Consider the following 21,065-nt stretch of genomic DNA (forward strand, 5'->3'; position numbering starts at 1 on the left):
GAGCAGTTGCTGGTGTTGTGTGGAGCAGGATACAAACTTTATGGACTCATTTACATGGACTTCCTGGGGTTAACAAGGAATCTATAGATTCATTTATAGCTTGCTCTTTTTCTCTGCCTTTCCCCCTTTTCCTTGTCCACTAGCTGATGACTAGGAAGCTTCTGTCTTGCGCCATCTGCTTGTTTTTGGTTCCATGCTAATCCTGTAGCCATTTTAGGCTTTGTTTTTTCAACAGGTGTACTCTAAAGTGACTCAGTCACTAAAAAAAATAGTCAAAAATTGTGCAAGAAAGATATTATTACTAACCACTACTAATATATGTGCCACGGATCACTGCTGTATGTAACGTGCCTGAATTTTCTGCAGAACAGCAGCAATCACCAGCACAGGCAATAGTAGAAGCAGGGCTTTTTTTCAGGGGGAACTTGGTGGAACTCAGTTCCACCACCTCTGGCTCAGACCCTTTGGTGCCTACTCACCACAATCACTTGTAAACACAGAAGTCTGGTTTCTGTGTTCACAAGTGACAGCTCTGCACTATGTATGTAGTGCAATCCTGGTACTTAATGCCCCTTTAAGACCCTCCTACTGTTTTTGTGAAATTTGACTGAACACACCCACTATTTGATGTGATTTGGAGGGTGTGTGTAGGGGGAGGGGTTTTGTGGGGCCGTGGTTAAGTTCCAGCACCTATTGTTTGAGAAAAAAAAGTCCTGAGTAGAAGTGAATATTTAATACCTTCTTTGCAAGGCCAAACTTCCTGCAGACACCTCTGGCAGAGGGTTATTCTAAGAAAATAATTCAATTTCAGGGTATTTGCATTAAATAATCATGTACACACAAAAATGCATGTTTGTGTGTGGAGTTGAAAAATTATCACTTTAATTGTTAGCATACGCCCAATACCCATCTGAAACTTTTCATAAGTCTTGGCATGTACAGTTGTGCTCATAAGTCGAGTTGCCAGAAGAAAGCCATTACTATGCAAATGCCACAAAGTATCCCACTTACAATACGCCAAACAGCACAGAGACCAGCCTCAAATCTTCTGGCACAAAGTCTTTTGAAGTTATGAGACCAAAATTGAGCTTTTTGGCCACAACCATAAACACTACATTTGGAGAGGAGTCAACAAGGCCTATGATGAAAGGTACACCATTCCTACTGTGAAACACGGAGGTGGATCGCTGATGTTTTGGGGATGTGTGAGCTACAAAGGCAAAGGAAATTTGGTCAAAATTGTTGGCAAGATGAATGCAGTATGTTATCAAAAAATACTGGAGGAACATTTGCATTCATCAGCCAGCAAGCTGCACATGGGACGTACTTGGACATTCCAACATGACAATGATCCAAAACACAAGGCCAAGTCAACCTGTCATTGGCTACAGCAGAATAAAGTGAAGGTTCTTGCAGTTCATGCAAGACAGCCCAAGAATTTACTGGAACTGGAGGCTTTTTGCCAAGAGGAATGGGCAGATTTACCACCTGAGAAGATAAAGAGACTCATCCACAAATACCACAAAAGACTTCAAGCTGTCATTGATGTTAAAGGGGGCAATACACGGTATTAAGAACTGGGGTATGTAAACTTTTGATCAAGGTCATTTGGGTAGTTTGTGTTGTCATTATGATTTAAAAAGAGCAAACACAGTTGATTGATAATAAATGGCTTCAGCCAAACACTAACCATGAGTGAAAGAAAAGTTTTTGTGTTATCATTCATATTCTCTGAAAAACGGCCAAGAAATCATAAATTCTGCCAGGGTATGTAAACTTATGAGCACAAGTGTATATAAACGTATATATCTCATCCCCAACCTGATCGAAGAATTACATTTCTGGATTCTGCAGGGTACAACAGTAGTATACCCTTCAATATACCCCTACTGATAATACCAACCACAGACAGAATTTTGGATAGTGCAAAATAACCCACCCTGCTTGTTCTTGTGGTAGATGTCACTTGCTTTAATTCAAACCCCTCATATTCTTCATTGAATGATGTTTCAGAAGGGAGCTTTATGTTTTTTCGTAGTCTTTTTGACTTACATTGAATTTCTGTTAGCAAGCCTGCAATGATAAAAGGTTACCACAATTAGAACAACATTTGTGATAGGCCCTTTTGTCTTTGTCTTACATTTTAGATTATGTTTTTGTTGTGCTAGATGCTGACGTCAGACTCCCCAAATGTATCAGCATTTAGTACCCTCCCTCCTAGATTGTAAGCTCTAACGAGCAGGGCCCTCTGATTCCTCCTGTATTGAATTGTATTGTACTTGTACTGTCTGCCCTAATGTTGTAAAGCGCTGCGTAAACTGTCGGCGCTATATAAATCCTGTATAATAATAATAATAATAATAATAGTTTTGGTTTCCACTTGGGCGTTGCAGTGTGTTGACATGTGTTCTGAAATGCACTGTCAGCTTATCTCAACCTCAAAATGACAATGATCAAACTAGAAAATCCATATCATCATCTCAACCAGGAGATGTTGGGATATATTGGGGACGGCCTACACACATAAGATTATTAACCGATCCAACTGTAACCAGCCCTGTGTCTTTTGGCTCCATTAAAGCCCAAATGAAACTCAGTTTAAATTAGCTAACTACATTCCAGGTACATCAAAATAAAGGTGTGCAAGGTCCACTTAAAAAAAAAAGGCACAATCCGAGTAGAAAAGCTGAGTAGAACCCTTGCTCCCAGTGTGGAAGCAGTGAGGTCCAACATTCCCCTTGAATCAAAGCCAGAGCTCTTCAATCAGTGGGGAATGCGAGCTTTGCTGATTGCACAGCTGACTTCATAGGAAGCATGTCAAACCTCTACAGACAGACCACAGAGAACAAGCATTCCACTCTGAATTTGGCAGGGCTCAGCCCTTCCTTCTCTGGGCTGGCCGCTCAGCTGTCGGTTAATTGCCAGCTCTCATCTCTCTTCACAGTTACTCAGCTGTTGATGATATCCTGCTCATCAGTCCTGCCTACTTAAGCCATCCGGTCCAGAGGAGCTCTGCCTTCGCCTTGGTCAACATCTCAGTGACAATCTCCTGCGTTCCTATGTAAAGACTTCCTTTGCTGACATCCCTTCTGGCTCCAGATCCTGCTTGCTGTTTCTCTACGTTGATCCCTGACTTCTGGCTTTACCGACTATCCGTTCGGGTTACTGAACTTCGGTTATGTTTTGACTACGTTTGTTCTTTTTACTTTTATTATTAAACAAGTGTGTTTTAACTGTACTTTTGTCTCGGTCTGATTTCATGGTTTCTGACATTCAGAAACGAAAAAAAGACATTACATAATTGTTTTGATAGACCTTGAATGTCTTTAGCTGATTTAAACTGAAGGTTCAATGGGCTTTAAAGTTTGTGTAGAGCCCAAACCTTTTTTTAAAAGTAGGGAATAGTTAAAAACCTCTATTGGGTTATTTTTTTTCTGTCTGTGTCCCAATGGGGATATTTCTCTTCACTTACTCGCCTAGAGACACACCAAAATATTAATCCCATCTTAGAGGGTTACCCATCTTAGAGGATTTTACCCACTTTTTTCGTGATGACAATTCTAAAATGTTGGATTTCCCATCACTTTCTGTCTCAAAAACAATGGTCTGTCACCTAGACAAATAAAGACATAGACAGCAAGAAAAATAATTTTTCCCTTCTCCAGCTAAAACAAAAAATACATTTTGCCTTAACATATACTTTATCATTTTATATGATAAATACACTTTATGACATTTGTTGATGCGTAAAACTACCAACAGTATATGCTCTAGTCCACAGCAGGGATCTCCAAACTAGATCCCGTTGGCCAATTCTGGCCTATTGCAAGAGTTTATCTGGCCCACAGCTTGGTCAGTGGCCTATCACACAGTTAATACAGGTCCATCAGCTGTGTTGTTATTGTAGCATCGTTGGTCCAACATTCAATGTCCAACAATATCCATCAATATCAACAACCAATCATGTGCTAGCCCTAGCATTTACAGATGGATAGCACTTCCTCTGTCCACATCTGCTCCACTTGTTGCTACAGTCATGTTGTAAGTGTGTGAGGTAAGTTGGACTCTGATAGAAACTTTGATGTAATGAGGAACTCTGATAAAGACCCTGATGTAAGAGGGGACACTAATGGGGGCTCTCATGTAAGGGGGGACTCTGATGGGAACCTTAATGTAAGTAGGTGGGAACCTTGATGTAAGGGGGGGACTGTGATGGGGACATTCATGTATGTGAGGACTCTGATGTAAGGGGGTACTATGATAAGGACCTCCTGTAAGGGGGACTCTGATGGGAATCCTGATTTAAGAGGGAACTCTAATGGGAACTCCAGTTTAAGGGGGGGGGGGCTTTGATGTCAGGGCAAACTTTGATGAGGGCTCAGATTTAAGGTGGAAATCTGAAGGGCTCAACTTTATTTGGAATTTCTTTGCTTGGTTTAACTAAAGTTCTTTCCCTGTTGTTCTAAATCGTGTCATGCTGAATACAAAAGAAGCTCCAAGTAAAACTTAAATTGGAACTACACTGCATCTGAGCACCACAAACCAAAAACACAATTTAATCCTTTTTTTAATATTCAAACCAAACTCCCCCATCCATCCATGTCTCTATGCTTTATTTTGCTGAGAAATCACTTTGGAAAAGCACCCCTCTAGTATTTATGGCCGTGGCCATCTTAAATAAGGGCAGATGATTTATGTAGTATTTGCTTCCCAGAATCCATCTGCCCTTAGCTCAAGCATGCAGGCAGCAGGGTGTGCTTAGCTGAGAAAACCCCTCCTCCCCCGGAAGACTCCAGAAGCAGCTACTAAAACTGTAGCTGCTAAGTTTTAATAAAACAGACACTCACCTTTCCCAGGATCCAGTGATGGGCTAACCCCAGCTATTTTGACATCTCATCTTCTGTGTTATGCGCTGGCATCTTAAATGTGCGCATCCAGTTGTGAAAGCTCGGGGTTTCACAACCGGGTGCCTACTGTGCATACACTAGTCACGCTGCACATTGTGAATGGTCTTCTGGGACCTGTCACGTGTCCCAGAAGACTGCGGGGAGGGAGCAGAAGAACTTCTGCTTCCATCTGCCTAGGCAATTGGAGCAGAAGTGGGAGCGAGTACCTGTCAAAATCAGGTACCCACTCTTCCCCCCTCCCCAAACATGCCATTACTGAAAGAGGAGGGGGGGAGGAAGCCTTAAAATGGAACTTCCCCTTTTGGATGGAGCTACTCTTTAACCACTTCCATACAGGGCATTTTCACCCCCTTCCTGCCCAAGCCAATTTTCAGCTTTCAGCGCTGTTGCACTTTGAATAACAATTGCGCGGTCATGCAACACTGTACCCAAATGAAATTTTTATCATTTTTTCCCCCACTAATAGAGCTTTCTTTTGGTGGTATTTGATCACTCCTGTGGTTTTTATTTCTTGCGCTATAAACAAAACAAGAGGGACAAGTTTGAAAAAAACACAATATTTTTTACTTTTTGCTATAATAAATATCCAAATTTTTTTTTTAAAAAACAAATTTTTTTCCTCAGTTTAGGCCGATACGTATTTTTCTACATATTTTTGGTAAAAAATATCGCAATAAGCGTATATTTATTGGTTTGTGCAAAAGTTATAACGTCTACAAAAAAAGGGGATAGATTTATAGCATTTTTATTTTAATTTTTACTAGTAATGGTGGCGATCTACGATTTTTATCGTGACTGCGATATTGCGGCCGACACATCGGACACTTTTGACATATTTTTGGAACCATTCACATTTATGCAGCGATCCGTGCTATAAAAATGCATTGATTACTGTATAAATGTGACTGGCAATGAAGGGGTTAACCAGGAGGGGGCGCTGTAGGGGTTAATTATGTTCCTAAGGAGTGATTCTAACTGTGGGGGGAGGGGACTCACAAGGGGAGGAGAGAGATCGGTGTTCCTCTGTACAAGGAACACACCATCGGTCTCCTCTCCTCTGACAGGACGTGGATCTGTGTGTTTACACACACAGATCCACGGTCCTGCTCAGTTACCGAGTAATCGCGAGTGCCCGGCGGACATCGCGGCCGCCGGGCACGTGCACCTGGATCCGAGTGATGCGGCGGCGCTCGCTCGCGCGCCCCCTGGGGGGCCTGGAAGGCCGTCACGTCATATGACGGCGGCCCAGGATAACAGCTGCACCGTCCCGCCGTCATATGACGGTGGGCAGGCAGCAAGTGGTTATTAAATCAACTTCTCATGAACGGAACGGCCATAGACGGATTGAAATTTGGCTTTTTTCATTCATTTCAGTTTATTCACTCATTTATAAATCTGATTTTTTTTGGCCAACAAATATTTGTAAAATTTACAATGTGGCCCTCATACTGAAAAGTTTGGAGACCTTTGGTCTAGAGGATGGTCAGGCATCCAGTCTGATCCATCTATCCTCAGCTAAGGACTGCAGAATACTGAGTAAACATGTATGCTCATCTTGGAGCGACACACACATTCATGTTGGAGAGGTATGTAAAGCAGAAAGGATATTTTTAGTCCCACTGAACTATGGCCACCAAGGAATATTTTGGAAGCCATTTTGGCTGGATCACGCATTTGTCATTAAATATCCATTATGGGGCAAACAAGTGAAATGAAAATATCTCCATTGCCATGCTATTTATTTTATCACAGCATTTTTGGAAGTGTTAGATCAGTCCATGCCATGTTTTTACATACAAAAAGAAAATCTTACCCATGATAACATTATCACAGTCCACAAGTGTTATCAAGTTATCACCCTGCACTTTCATAAATGTATCTAATTTAAATAAATATACTGCTATTATAATTAAGTGGGGAAAAGATTATTTCAGTAAGATCTTGTTCACACTACCCAGCAAGCGTTATTGTGTGCTGGTGTGCGGTGTAAACACATGCTGCTGTGCACCACAAAGCATTGTTAAAACGCATTGCATCTCTTTACCACACCAACACAGTGTGTTGGTGTCAACTAAAGCCATAAGGACATAAGGCCAATTACCTTGTAGTTGTATTGGGATTATGTTGGGCATGGGCAGCAATGTCGCTGGTGTGAGCGAGCCATTAGTAGTAAAGACTGGAATGCAGACAGTGGACAATTTATGATAACACTTACATTCAGCAAGCATGCCCATCTCTTTACACTTCCTCAGGCGACATTCCTGGCATTTCCTCCTCATGTACATGTCCATTTCACAGTTACCTCCATTCTTACATTTGTAAACAGCATTTTTAGTAATACTTCTTCTGAAAAAGCCTGCAGGTTAAAACACAGAATGAAATACTTAGTGTAAGCATTGCTTAGGGGAACTTCAATTAAAACCGATATTTCAGTTTTGAGATTGTTGCTGGCATCTTTCATCTTTCAGAAACTGCAGTAACGGCTCCACTAGAATTCCCAAATCTCTTGGAAGGCCACAGCCAGTAAGTACAAAGCCAGATCATGGTGTCAGACTTCCCTGGGGGATTTTCTATGATTTAGGTTAAACAGTAAACTGGGAAATCAGAAAATTGCAACTTTATGAAAGGGCAGAGACATGAATTTCTCCCCAAAAATCTGCCTTTTAGGGGGTCTCAGTTAGTGATGAACAACTGATTGAAAAAAATAAAAAACTTTGCATGTTCCTTTGTTTTTTTTTTTCACTTTTTGATGTACAGATTTATTTATATGCTTATGTTTTTATTTTCACCTTTTTAATCCTTCAGGAATGTGTAGCACTGGTAGATTTTTAATCTACCGCTGATAGGTAAATCTTGTGGGTTACTTGTTAGATGAAGTTAGATTTGCCTCTGTTCCAGCTTGGCTGAGTTGCGTGTAGTTCCACACTGTGCCGGTGGGTGTCGTTGTCACCATCGGCTGGTGTTGGAAAGGCAACGTGTTGAAGCGTATGAGTGCTCCTCTGTCCCGGAGATAACTCGGTGGAGGTGGTCTTCCGAGTTGCATTCTGGGAGAGGGTATTTATGGGACAGACGCCATGTGTAGGAGTTCGTTTTCAGCCACCTGCTGGCCCTCCTGTTAAGAGTACCACCTCATGGTCCTCCGTTCCGGAGGCCCACGTCGCTGCGACGTGTGGGTGGGCCCAGAGGCCTGTCTGGGGCCTACCACAGCAGCAGAGGAATAGTCCTGAGCTGTCTGTCCTGAGTGAAGAAGCTGGACAACCGAGGAGATCCCAGGGGAGGACCCGTCATGGAAGGATCATGCAGAGTGCTGGTCTGGAGAGGGGCCTGGTGACTCGGTTGGAGGACGTATCCTGAAGTAATCTTACTGCATAGTACTGCCGGGTTGGCTTAAAGGGTCAAGTACTGTGTCTGACATTCATCGCAAACCAATACATCCTGTGGCAGAGGATCGTACGGGTTTTATTCCAAACAAGTCTGTGGCAGAGACTTTTGTTCGTGCTGCGTACTGGCTGCTAGGTTAGTGAGAGAAACCTATCCAGGCGGGCAAAGACTGAATACCACAAGGGGAGTGCACTCAACTACAAGTGTTCAATTCCAAAGAATGTTCTAAAGAATACTAAGGAAAGGTTTTTGAGCTTCCCTGCAACTTTCCTTCTGCCTCTTTCCTGCTACTTCCCATATTACTTGTTCATTAAAGCATTGGAAAATATACTCAAGTGTTTGGTGCCTACATCATCCAAGAGGTAAACTCAACGGGACCCTAGACCTGGTGCTGGTGAAACAGAGGTATCGAGAGTGAAGGCAACAGCCCCCTTTAAACCAACAGCTCCACCGAGAGTTAGTGCTACAAATGCATTTGTTAACTTACAAATTCATTCCACAACATTAAGCCGTCGAAAGACTAGGCTGTTTTGACAGTATAGTGTTATAATATCTTTGCATGTAAGCGTATGTACCTGATTCCTGAAGTGATGGGGAGCTGGAGTCAGCACTGAAAGTTTTGGGGACAGACAAAGCTTTAGGCTCAGCCAACACGCCAGGACAATGATCGTGAAAAAATGACAGATATTTTAAACCGGGAACCAAAAGATTTAAAAATAAAAGCCACATGGCTGAAATTTAAGATCCTTACCCTAGTGTTAAAGCTTTGTGAACTGAATCTATTGTCTATATTAGTTTCAAAGTGATGGAGAGTGCCTACATAGTAAGATCAGTGTACACAGCAATAAGATTCCTGCTTATTGCGAGTAGCTTTAAATTGTGGTGTGCAGGCCGTTAAAGGGGTTGTAAAGGTAAAAGTTTTTTCACCTTAATGCATTCTATGCATTAAGGTGAAAAAACTTCTGACAGAACCGCCGCCCCCAGCCCCCCCGTTTTACTTACCTGACGCCTCGAAAGTCAGCTTCGCGTTCCCGACATCTGTTCCTCCGCTCACCCTGGCCGCTGATTGGCTGCAGTGGATGGATTGAAAGCAGCGCAGCCATTGGCTCGCGCTGCTGTCAATCACATCCGATGACGCGGCGCGCCGGGGGGCGGGGCCGAGTGATACAGCGAGCGGCTATAGCCGCCGGCTGTATCACGGGAGCGCGCCCGCAAGCACTCACCACCGTGCGAGAGAGCTCGCATGAAGGTGGTAAATGCTTGCGGGGAGGAGCTGAGACAGCCGCCGAGGGACCCCAGAAGACCAGGTTCGGGGCCACTCTGTGCAGAACGAGCTGCACAGTGAAGGTAAGTATGACATGTTTGTTATTTTTAAAAAAAAAAAAAAACACCTTTACAACCCCTTTAATGGTTGGTGCCAAATTTGATCTGAAATCTAAAAGTTAGCTCAAGTTCAAGAAATTTGTGGTTTATTATTGTTCAACCCAAATCCCATCACTAGTCTCAATGAAACACGAAAAGCCATGTATATTACTGCTGTTTCAACTCCACCTTAAACTGAATATAGACTGACTGTTTTCAATGTCTTTATGGTAAACTTGCATCTACATTATTGCTGTTTCACATCCATCAGCTATAACACATTATTGTGATGTTTATTTTGTTTTTAAATATCTTACCTATATTATGACGTGATCTTAAAGCGGTAGTAAAATCCGCTTTGTGATATTTACCTACAGGTAAGGCTATAATAAGGCTTACCTGTAGGTAAAATTATTATTTCCTAAACGTGCACCGTTTAGGAGATATTCACCCTGGATGCAGTCGGTGACATCACTGGCACATGTGCTCTGCATGTATTGTCGAGAAATGTCCCCCATAGAATAGTGTCCGCCCTGTACTGCGCAGGACAAAGGAGACCCAGAAAGTCTCTGAACATGAACAGCTGTTCATGAGCTCTACACGGCGCCTGCGCAATTAAAACAACATTCTGTCGGGGGGGTGTGTCCTGAACATGGAGCTGTGAGGAAGTGTCTGGTCCGCGCTCCGCTCCCGCCGCAGCTTACCCAGCAGCATACCCACGATCCTGGGCCCTGACACGGCCCAGGACATGTCACAAAGGCGGCGGAATACAGCCCACCATTCCGGGACAGAGACCACCCAACAGGGGCAGCTGGATTCCTATTTTTCTGGGACCCGCGGCAAGGCCCCGGAGAAATCCAAGATGGCGCCGGTCAATAAGACAGGGAAACAGCACGCGCCGGCACAGAAGCAAACCACGCCAGCCGCGCTATCCCCACAGCCATCACCCAGATCGGTGAGTGACTCTGTACCCCCGACATCCCCGGGATCCACTGTGTCTAAGGCAGGGGGATCGGATATTGCCGACCTTATAGAAGAGGGCGACATTAAAAAGCACATCTGGTCCCTCCCCACCAGAGAGGATTTGGAAAGATTCACAGCCAGGGTGGAAAAGGCATTCACAGAGGATATAGCACAACTCAAAGAGGACACTACACACCTGGGCAACAGAGTGGAAACTATAGAGCAAAGGCTGGATGAGGCTCTTCCCACTATGTCAGCATTGCAGCTTAGATGTGCAGCTCAGGATCAAAAGCTGGACTTATTATTGTCACAACTTGACGACTTTGAAAATCGCAGCAGAAGGGCAAACATCCGTATCCGAGGTATGCCAGAAGCAACAGCCCCCAGGGACATTATCCCTTCCCTGCAAGGCATATTCAGGGAAATCCTGGACTCACCAGATACAGAGCCCATTGAGATTGATCGTGCCCACCGAGCCCTGCGACCACCATCCCAAGACGCTGACAACCCACGAGACATAATATGCAAGTTGCATAAATACACTCTCAAGGAGCGAATAATGCAAAAAATGCGCAACAGACCTTATTTTGATTTCGACGGCGCCCACCTCTGTTTCTTCCAGGACATCTCCAGACGCACGCTGATGCAACGTCAAGCCCTAAAACCTGTCTTGCTGGCCCTCCAAGAAGCAGGCCTCACATACCGCTGGGGCTTTCCCTTTTACTTACAAGCCTTTAAAGATGGCCGTTCAGCCACCCTGCGCACCAGAGATGATCTCCCTCACTTTCTCTCTGCCCTGGGACTTGGCAAAGTTGACTTTCCGGATTGGCGAGGGGACCATGCGATGATGAACTTTCCAAACATTGAACTCCCTCAGCCCTGGACACAAATGCCCCAACGCCGGGGCCGAAGACGCAGTCGCCACCAGCAAGAGTCAGATGCCTCCCCCGGCCCCTCTGCACTGAGAGACTGATGGTAATGTCAGGATCCCGAACTGAGTCCTTACTCCCCTGTTTCGGAGGCACCCCTTATTATTAAATCACCTACAGACCTGGAACTTCCTTTACAGTTTAACTGCTGCTGAGCCTGGTTTCACCAGGTCCCGACAACGATCTTCTGCCTACATAAAGCTGGTCAAGGCTCTCACCCGCTTCCTGAAAAGACACAGTTGGAGGATGTTTCCAGTCCTCCTTAGCTACTAGTACTACTCTCCCCGGGCCTCCCCCAAGTATACAACCCCCCCCCCCCCTAACCCCCTATCATGCCATTTACAACAACCCCCCCATCTATGGGTCACAACCCAGCATTTAAGAGGTGGGAGCGGGGCGGACCCCCTCTCCCTTCTCCCCTCCATGACGGCTCACGTTCCCCCAGTAGGCTGCCCATGTTTGGACACTAATCCCATTTGGGATACCGGACCTGGACAAAATGGGTCCCCTGAAGAAGGGGGGCACATTGGGCCCAGTCTGTGCCTATATAGAACCATTGTTAGGTTCTCGTTACATTTAAATGTTGCATATGGTTATGCTGACGTTAAAGTTTGTTTTAATTTTAATTGCACTTTTAATTTTGTTTTTTCACTTTCCTCCTCTATTCTCTTCTCCCTCCCTGGCCTCTTTCTTGCTCTCCTCTTCCCTAACAGGGTCTATTCGATTGCCGTCGCCCGCTCCGGACTCTGCCCCCGGGACCGCAGCCGACCTACAACATCATTCTTCAATGACAACGGTTAAGGTAATCTCTTATAATGTCCGTGGTCTCTGCTCACCCTGTAAGCGGAGTAAGCTGTGGTGGGAACTAAAAAAGTCCAGGGCGCAAATAGTTTTCCTACAGGAAACACACTTCACACACCATGCCATACCAAAACTACCGACACATATCTACAGTCAGTGGTACCATAGTACCTCCCCAGTCAACAAGTCCAGAGGCACCTCCATAGCTATCCACAAAAACTGCCCCTTCCAATATTCAGACACCAGGATTGACCCCCTGGGACGATATGTCTTTCTGAAAGGGACCATAGCGGGTACTAAATACACCCTCGCCAATATCTATTCCCCCAATTCGAATCAATTGACCTTCCTTGATTCAATCATAGAGAAACTAGAGGAGTTCAGAGAGGGGTCTCTAGTTTTAGGAGGCGACTTTAATGTGAGCCCAGACCCATCCCTGGACACTTCACACAGCAAGCCCTCCCATTCACACGCATTCCTTCGGCACTTTCGAAAATCCCTTCAGATGATGGGCCTAGTTGACTGCTGGAGGGCCCTTCACCCCACAGAGAGGGATTACAGTTATTATTCAGCGGTACATAACGTTTACACACGTATAGACTTGGTCTATTTTGACTGCCCGACCTTGGAGCTCCTTCAAAGCTCTTCCATAGGAAACATAACCATTTCAGACCATACCCCGGTCCAGGCCTCTTTTATCATTCCAACAGGCTCCCGGAAAACCTGGAACTGGCGCCTTAATGAATACTTATTAGATGACCCTGTAGTGGAAGCCCAGATCTCAGACACGATAAAAAATTACTTCCGAGAGAATAATCAAGGAGATTTGAGCGAGGGCACAATATGGGAATGTCACAAGGCCGTTGTACGAGGCGAACTTATTGCACAGGGGTCAAGATTAAAGAAAGAAAGGCAAGCTGACTATAATAGAGTTCTAAATGCACTTCAGCAGGCGGAACTTAAACACAAGGCGGGAGGTTCCTCAGATGACCTACGAGAACTAACGGAACTCAGAGACATATTCTCACGGTTGTTAGAACGACAGGCGCGTAAACAATTGCGACACTTATCCCACCGATACTACGAGCATGGTAACAAGTGCGGACGCATGCTCGCAAGAGCGCTTCGGACAAAACGGGCCCAAATGCAAGTACACAAACTTCGAACCCCTACGGGAGATATGACATTCCATTCCTCCAAGATAGCAGAAGGGTTCCACGACTATTACGCCGAACTCTACAACCTAGATGCGAAAACTACCCATGAAGCTAAGGAAAACAGACTGACCAAAATTCGAGACTACTTATCCACCAACGGACTGCCCTCCCTGACTAAAGACCAACTAGCTGACCTAGAATCCCCTATCACTACCACGGAACTTGAGTCCACCATCAAATCTTTACCCAACGGGAAAAGCCCAGGTCCTGACGAATTTACTATAGCATATTATGCCAAATTCTCCCCGCTCCTCACGAACCACATGTGTAAATACTTCAATTCCCTAGTAAAGGGATGCAAAATCCCATCTGAAGCTCTCTTAGCACACATCTCGGTTATACCGAAGGAGGGTAAAGACCCAACTGTCCCACAGAGTTACCGCCCCATTTCCTTACTAAATACGGACGTAAAAATCCTAGCGAAAATCCTTGCAAACCGACTGAAACACCTTATCCCCCTTATAGTTCACTTAGACCAGACGGGTTTTATTGTAGGACGCGAAGCTCGAGACAACTCAATCCGTGCGATTCAACTCATACATTGGGCTAAAACTAAAGATGTACCCCCCCTTACCTAATACTCTCCACCGACGCCGAGAAGGCGTTCGATCGCATAGATTGGTCTTATCTCAGAGAGGTCTTAACCTCAATGGGGCTGGGCCCAAATATGCTAGCTTGGATACTGGCCCTTTACTCGGAACCTAGTGCACAGGTTAGGGTTAATGGGATTCTCTCATCCAAGTTCCCGATCGGGAACGGCACGAGACAGGGGTGCCCACTCTCCCCCCTCCTCTTCGCCCTGGCCTTAGAACCACTGCTTCGTAGAGTGAGAGCAAACGCAGATATCACAGGGCTGACGGTGGGTGCTGTGGAGCACAAACTCTCAGCCTACGCAGATGACGTACTGTTTCACCTAACCAATCCCCTGGTCTTGTTGCCGGTCCTGATGCGGGAACTCAAAAACTTTGGTACACTTTCTAATTTTAAAATCAACTATAATAAATCGGAAATTCTACCTGTCAACCTGTCTTCCTCCATGACAAACAGCTTAAAAGCAGCATTCCCTTTCACGTGGACTAAATCTTCTCTACGCTACCTAGGCATACAACTGACGGACAGCTTTGACACTCTATATACCACAAACTTCCCTAGACTTTTGACAGAAATTAAACAAGACTTAACACATTGGACGAAGACAGCTTTCACATGGATAGGCAGGACAAATATAATAAAAATGAACGTACTCCCCAGAATTCTGTTTTATATGCAGATGCTTCCCATACGCTTGCCCAAAACCTTTTTTAAACAAGTATCCAACTTGATCACCACCTTCATTTGGAATTCAAAGAAGCCACGAATTGCTATGAAGCTGCTGAGACGTTCGAAAAGATACGGAGGGTTGGGAGTCCCGGACTTACAGCGATACTGCCAGGCTATTGCCCTACAGAGAACTCTAAATTGGCACTTCCATGGACATTCCAAACTATGGGTGACCATGGAAAAATATATGGCGGGCAGAAACTTGTCCTACGCCCTGTGGCTCTCACGGGAACACAGGGGATTATCAGATTCTACGTCCCCATTGACGATATCTACGCTTGACACATGGGACAGAGTAAACAGAAGGTTGAACTTAGCCCCCCCTGTGTCCCCGCTGGCCCCATTGGGCGGATTCCTCTGGTTTGCACCGGGGGAACACGCAGGTTTCTTTGAAGCCTGGGTAGATGACAAGAACGCCAGCTGTGGCAAACTAATGAGAGGTGGGAAGCTTCTGCCCTTTGAGTCTCTGGGAAATAGACCAGGTAGCCCACACCTAAATTTCTGGAAGTACAGACAATTGCACCACTTTTTTGCAGTACACGGCAACTCTATTAGGGACATCTCAACACTCTCGCCTTTTGAGGGACTGTTTATACTGGAAGAACCGGTCCCACACATGATTTCTGAACTTTATCAATTACTGGGGTCCTCGGCCTCGGCCTCTAAACCTACTTATATAAGAGCATGGGAGAAAGACCTTGGGAAGGGGTTCTCCGAGCCTCAACTAGCATGTATGTACCAATTCACACACTCCAGCTCGCTGGACTCTAAGATGCAAGAGACAAATTACAAATTATTAACACGTTGGTACAGAGTCCCATCTGACCTGGCGCGGATTTATCCTGCTAGCTCAGATCGATGTTGGCGGGGATGCTCCTACATTTGTGGTGGGAGTGCCCACGAATAACGACATATTGGCAGATGATTAAGGACCAGATTAAAGATATCCTCGGAATAGAGATCCCCTTCTCCCCGGAACATTTCCTCCTGCATATCCCCCCTGTACCAGTTAGTCGCTACAAAAACAGCGCACTATCTCATTTGCTCAATGCCGCTAAACGTCTACTGCCTATCTTCTGGAAGAAAGAGCAGATACCGAGCAAAGACGAGTGGATATGCAGGGTTAATGCAATAAGGGAAGCAGAGGAATGGGTGGCAGTGGGCAAAAACACTACAGTTAAGCACACAGCCATATGGTCAATATGGCAAGAACACTTCCAGGATACTTCCTATGTACCCTCTAGCCTGGACACTTCCCTATTAAAATTGGCGGATCCCACATTGGGCCACAGAGCCCACCCTAAATAGCTCCCACCACGGTTTCTCCTTAAGACTGAAATATAGATCGCACATGGACTCAGATGCCTTTGCCAGAACCAAGGGGCTGCCTGGGGGCGGATAGTCCGAGGTGGATGATCGGAGAAGCACGAGTGAACAAGGTTTGACCCTATCTACCCCTCCTTACCCCGCCCACTCTCCCTGCCACTCCTCCACCCTTTTTTCTACTCTTTTCTCTTCTTACCCCTACTTCCCTTACCCTATCAAGTGATATTATTTATGTCACTGTTGGTTGATTGCGCAGAGTATGGGCACCTAAACATAACTTACCGGTTAAAATTGAGGAAAAGCTGCTTTCCTGGCCGGGGAGGCCGTGTGGGCGGAGACGAACCCGCGGCCCCGGGGGTGCGCCGGGGGAGGACAGATGGAGGCCTTGTGCCCCCCTCCTCCGGTGGGGCACCTGGTGGTGGCGGTTCGGACGGGCCGCGGCTTACCTCTCATTATTGCTCAGGTCGGAGGGTCTACGGTGGGCGAGGGCTACTGCTGGTCGCCACCCCCGGGGACCTGTAAACCTCAATGTAGCATATACTGGTACCACCCACGAATCAGTTCTCACGGTCTCAACAGAAATTTTAACACAGCCCTAGACTATCCCCCCCCCCCTTTTTTCTCCTTTTTCTATGCCGTTCCCCCCCCCCCCTTTTTTTTTTTCTCTCTTTATTTATTTATTTTTTATTTTTACTTTATTTTATTTTAATTTACTTTTGTTAAATACAAATATGCAGATTACTGCTAATGTTGATATAGAAAAAGTCTGTCACTAACGAATTTGTACTGAACTGTATTTGTCGAGATGTGATGGACAACAATAAAGAAAGAAAGTTTAAACGAAAATAACATTCTGTCACACGCTCCCGATGCTCATACAACTCTGCAAGGGGTAGTGTGCCTACAGAATGGGCACAGCTGATTACACAACTGAAGGAGTTTTACAATGATGGCCAGAGCTCATAAGGGTGGGTAGTTCAATGTTACATACATAACACAAGCAATTTCAATACTTTACTGATTTCATTTTTATTAATAGGTCCACCAAACCCACCCGTCAACATTGCTAGACCCACCCTTCAGTTGTGTAAACAAGCCCCGCAAAGATCTGCCCATTTGAGTTCTGAGACTTTCGGCGTCTCCTTTGTTCTCTGTACTGCGCAAGCTCTGCGCCTGCGCAGTACAGGGCGGACACTATCCGATGAGGGGACTTTTCTCGTCAGAACACCGGCATACTTTGCCAGACCTTCAGAGCTTTGTGCAAGAGCCGAGGGCTCCAGCACGCATGCGCAGGAGTAACATCATCACGGCTCCAGCCACTCATACAGCCAGAGACTGTGAACCCGGAAGAAAGACCAGGGGAAGATGAAAGCCCTTTCAGTGGTGACAGCGCACTGCTGGAGGGCTTCGTTCTAAGGTAAGTATTTGATAATGTGCTAGAATGCCATGCATACTAGCACATTATGCAATTGCCTTACAGATTTTTTTTATTTTAACTGCCACGGTTTACTACCACTTTGATCTCTACAACCCTGCCCTCTTGGTACTCTTGCAGTTTGATTGTGGTGTGAAAAGTTTGCTGTGATAGATGTGCGCATGATTTTAACGCCTGATTGATTAATCAACACTCACCACAGTATAAAACAATAAAACAAGAGCACCTTTATGGGGGACACATGCCAGTAGGACACATGTTGGGGTCCTCCCAATAAAGTGGCATTTTTTATTTAAGTGTCACTTCCGCTCTAGCAAGCTTCTTTACAAAACACCAGACTGCAGGTGACCTCATTTCCCCATTCAGCTTTCCTTCCTGTCTGTAACATGCACTCTTTACCTCTCCTTTTCACAGTTGTATCCTCTCTCCTTAAATTTTCTTTCCTTCACCCCTCTTCTCCACAATCTGTATATATCACTCTCACTTCTACCCTCTCCTTATTACTGCACTCATCACCTCCTCCTAATTCTAATCCCACATGCTAATAAAACCCCCAGGATGCCCCTTCATATAAATCGCACTCTCATATTACCTCCCTCACCCTTCTGCTTCCCCTAACCTCTGGCAATATATCTCCAAATCCTGGGCCTCCTTTATTTAACTGTACCCAGTGCACCCATCACATAGTTCCCAACTGTCTGTGATTTTGAGAGACTGTCCCTGATTTGTAACAATGATCCTCTGTCCCCTTTTCCAAGTTATGTTGTGTCTGTGTCCACTAGTAATTATTTTAGTGTATTTAGCGAAAACAATATTTTGGTATTTTCTGGGGGGTTCTGTCAGGTAGGTTGTATGGGGCCCCGTGATTTCTAAAAGCGGCCCTGCCTATAGGAAGTGGAGCATGCAGTACAGGACCAAGACAGGAGGTGGGAAACAGCAACACTCACTGATTTCATTATTTAAAATAAAGCCCAACTCTGGGTAAACCAAAAACAAACCTTGCAATGGGGGCCCTACACTGCAAGGGTTAAATGCTCACTCATTCTAGGGTGATGTTGAAGAGGCTGCATTATTTACCAGACTCCTCGCTCCAACAAGCTCTGATGCTGTTCTCCGCTTCCCAAAGCTCCAGTCTATGGGTTGTCCCTTGGCATCAGCACGTAAAATGCAGGGCTAATAACTTGTATGTGGTGGAGGCAGGATTGTGACTGTTCTCGGAAGCAGCTTACGGAGGAGGCTACGGAGGATCACTAGCACATATTGAGGGAGCCTGCTGAAGTGAAGAAAAGATAAGGAATACAATCTTCTATGCCATCTTGAAGAACGGGAAATGGGCTGAAATGATTGTATGGGGACCCCAGGTTTTAAGGCCATTACACTGCCATCTAAAGGGCATAACCAAAATACCCACTCAGAATTTGGCAATAAAGAGCTCAAACTCGCAAACCAGGGAGCCATGTGAAAATATTGTAGGAGGATACTAGATATCTAGATTAGAATGTTCCTATCTAAAGGATAAATGTCAGTTTGGCTACTCAAAACTTCATCTTGCGATGGGAAAATCGGCTGAAATTCATATATGGGGTCGCTAGATATTTAGTTAGGCATGCTGCCACCTAAAGGATGTAACCAAAATAAGCACTCATGGCTCACAATAAAAACTCAGTGTCTCCCATGGTTAACCCAGCGAACCAGGAAACCAACTATAATGCCGCGTACACACGGTCGGACTTTTCGTCTACAAAAGTCCGACAGCCTGTCCGACATACTTCCGACGTACCTTCGGCGGACTTGCGGCAGACTTTCTTACGAACGGACTTGCCTACACACGACCACACAAAAGTCCGACGGATTCGTACGTGATGACGTACACCGGACTAAAATAAGGAAGTTCATAGCCAGTAGCCAATAGCTGCCCTAGCATGGGTTTTTGTCCGTCGGACTAGCACACAGACGAGCGGATTTCGGGGTCCGTCGTACTTACGACGTAAAGATTTGAAGCATGTTTCAAATCTAAAGTCCGTCGGATTTGAGGCTAAAAAAGTCAGTTGAAAGTCCGGAGAAGCCCACACACGATCGGATTACCAGCCAGCTTTAGTCCGTCAGCGTCCGTTGGACTTTTGTAGACGAAAAGTCCGACCGTGTGTACGCGGCATTAGTGTCATAAGGGGACCACATACTTAGACTGGAAAGCTGCTATCTTGAGGATGGAAACCAAATTAGCTACTCAAAAAAATCTTTCTTATAGTGGTGAAATTGGATAACCTCCAATATGGAGAAAACTCAGATGGAGAGAATGATCCTCGCTGCGTATGGAACAACTTTAAAAATACAATAACATCATTAGGGATGGGCGAAACAACCCCCTGTTTGGTTCGCATCAGAACTTTCGAACATCAGGAAAGTTCGTAACTGAATACTGAACCCCATTGAAGTCTATGGGACCCGAACTGAAAAAATCAAAAGTGTCCATTTTGAAGGCTTATATGCAAGTAAATGGGCATACAATGGTTATGAGGGCCCAGGTACTGCCCTGGGCGACATGTATCAATGAAAAAAAATTTTGTAAAAAAAGTAATTTTTAAATGAGCAGTGATTTACTGATGCTTAAAGTGAAAGCATAAAAATGAGAAATAACAATAAAAATTAAATATTAGTTTCAATATAGTGCCTGGGGGCCTTTAGTCTGTCTATAAAGTGGCACATCTGTACTGTGTATAGAAGCTGCTGCAGCAATAATTGCATTTATAAAGCCAAAAAAATGACATTTTCCCTGCAAGTTTTTTTTTAATTTTGTAAACAATGTCTGTATGATGAGGCCACAATGTAGTGCACTTGGAATAAGATTAGAGATTTTTTGTAAACAAATTCTGGTGTCTCATCTGCAGACTTTGGATAGAAGTAACAGGTGCAGAAAAAATGTTTTTTGGGTGTTGGAGGTGCCTTCACACCGTAACCCTATAGAGGTACTCTTGATGAAAGCAAGAATTGCCTTGCTGTCAAAAATTTTAATGATATGCACCTGTCAAACAGGTGCGGAAAATTTGGTCTTTGGGTGTCGGAGGTGTCTTCACACTGTAACCCTATAGAGGCACTATTGATGAAAGCAAGAATTGACTTGCTGTCAAAAATTTAAATGATACGCAGCTGTCAAACAAATGCGGAAAAATTGGTCTTTGAGTGTTAATTGTGTCCATGAAACCTACAACCAAAAACTTCTTCCAGATGAAATAAATACCCACAACGCTAGGCAGTCTAGAAGTCTTGCAGAGATTCCACATCCCAAAAACACTTAATCAGCAACATCAACATCAGGCGCTTTATAGCTGCTGGTAATCTAGGACTGATTATCAGTAACAAAACCTCCGGCAGCACTAAATGCCTGTTCGTAAAGCATGCTGGATGCAGCAGCCCAGCAGTTCAG

The 21,065-nt window shown here is 44.9% G+C and overlaps 1 protein-coding gene across 2 annotated transcripts in view; it reads right to left on the bottom strand.

Moving 5' to 3' along the window:
* NR1H4 (nuclear receptor subfamily 1 group H member 4) overlaps positions 1 to 21,065 on the bottom strand; it is a 119,506-nt gene that overhangs the window by 37,848 nt on the left and 60,593 nt on the right. For both annotated transcript variants that reach the window (XM_073620389.1, XM_073620390.1), the window contains 2 exons: positions 7,123 to 7,263; positions 1,940 to 2,073 (listed from right to left, as the gene is read on the bottom strand). In XM_073620389.1, the coding sequence (XP_073476490.1) occupies positions 1,940 to 2,073; positions 7,123 to 7,263 (275 nt within the window). The remainder of the gene's footprint in view (positions 1 to 1,939; positions 2,074 to 7,122; positions 7,264 to 21,065) is intronic.

The sequence above is a fragment of the Aquarana catesbeiana genome, linkage group LG03, assembly GCF_042186555.1.
Source record: "Aquarana catesbeiana isolate 2022-GZ linkage group LG03, ASM4218655v1, whole genome shotgun sequence".
Taxonomy (NCBI): Eukaryota; Metazoa; Chordata; class Amphibia; order Anura; family Ranidae; genus Aquarana; species Aquarana catesbeiana.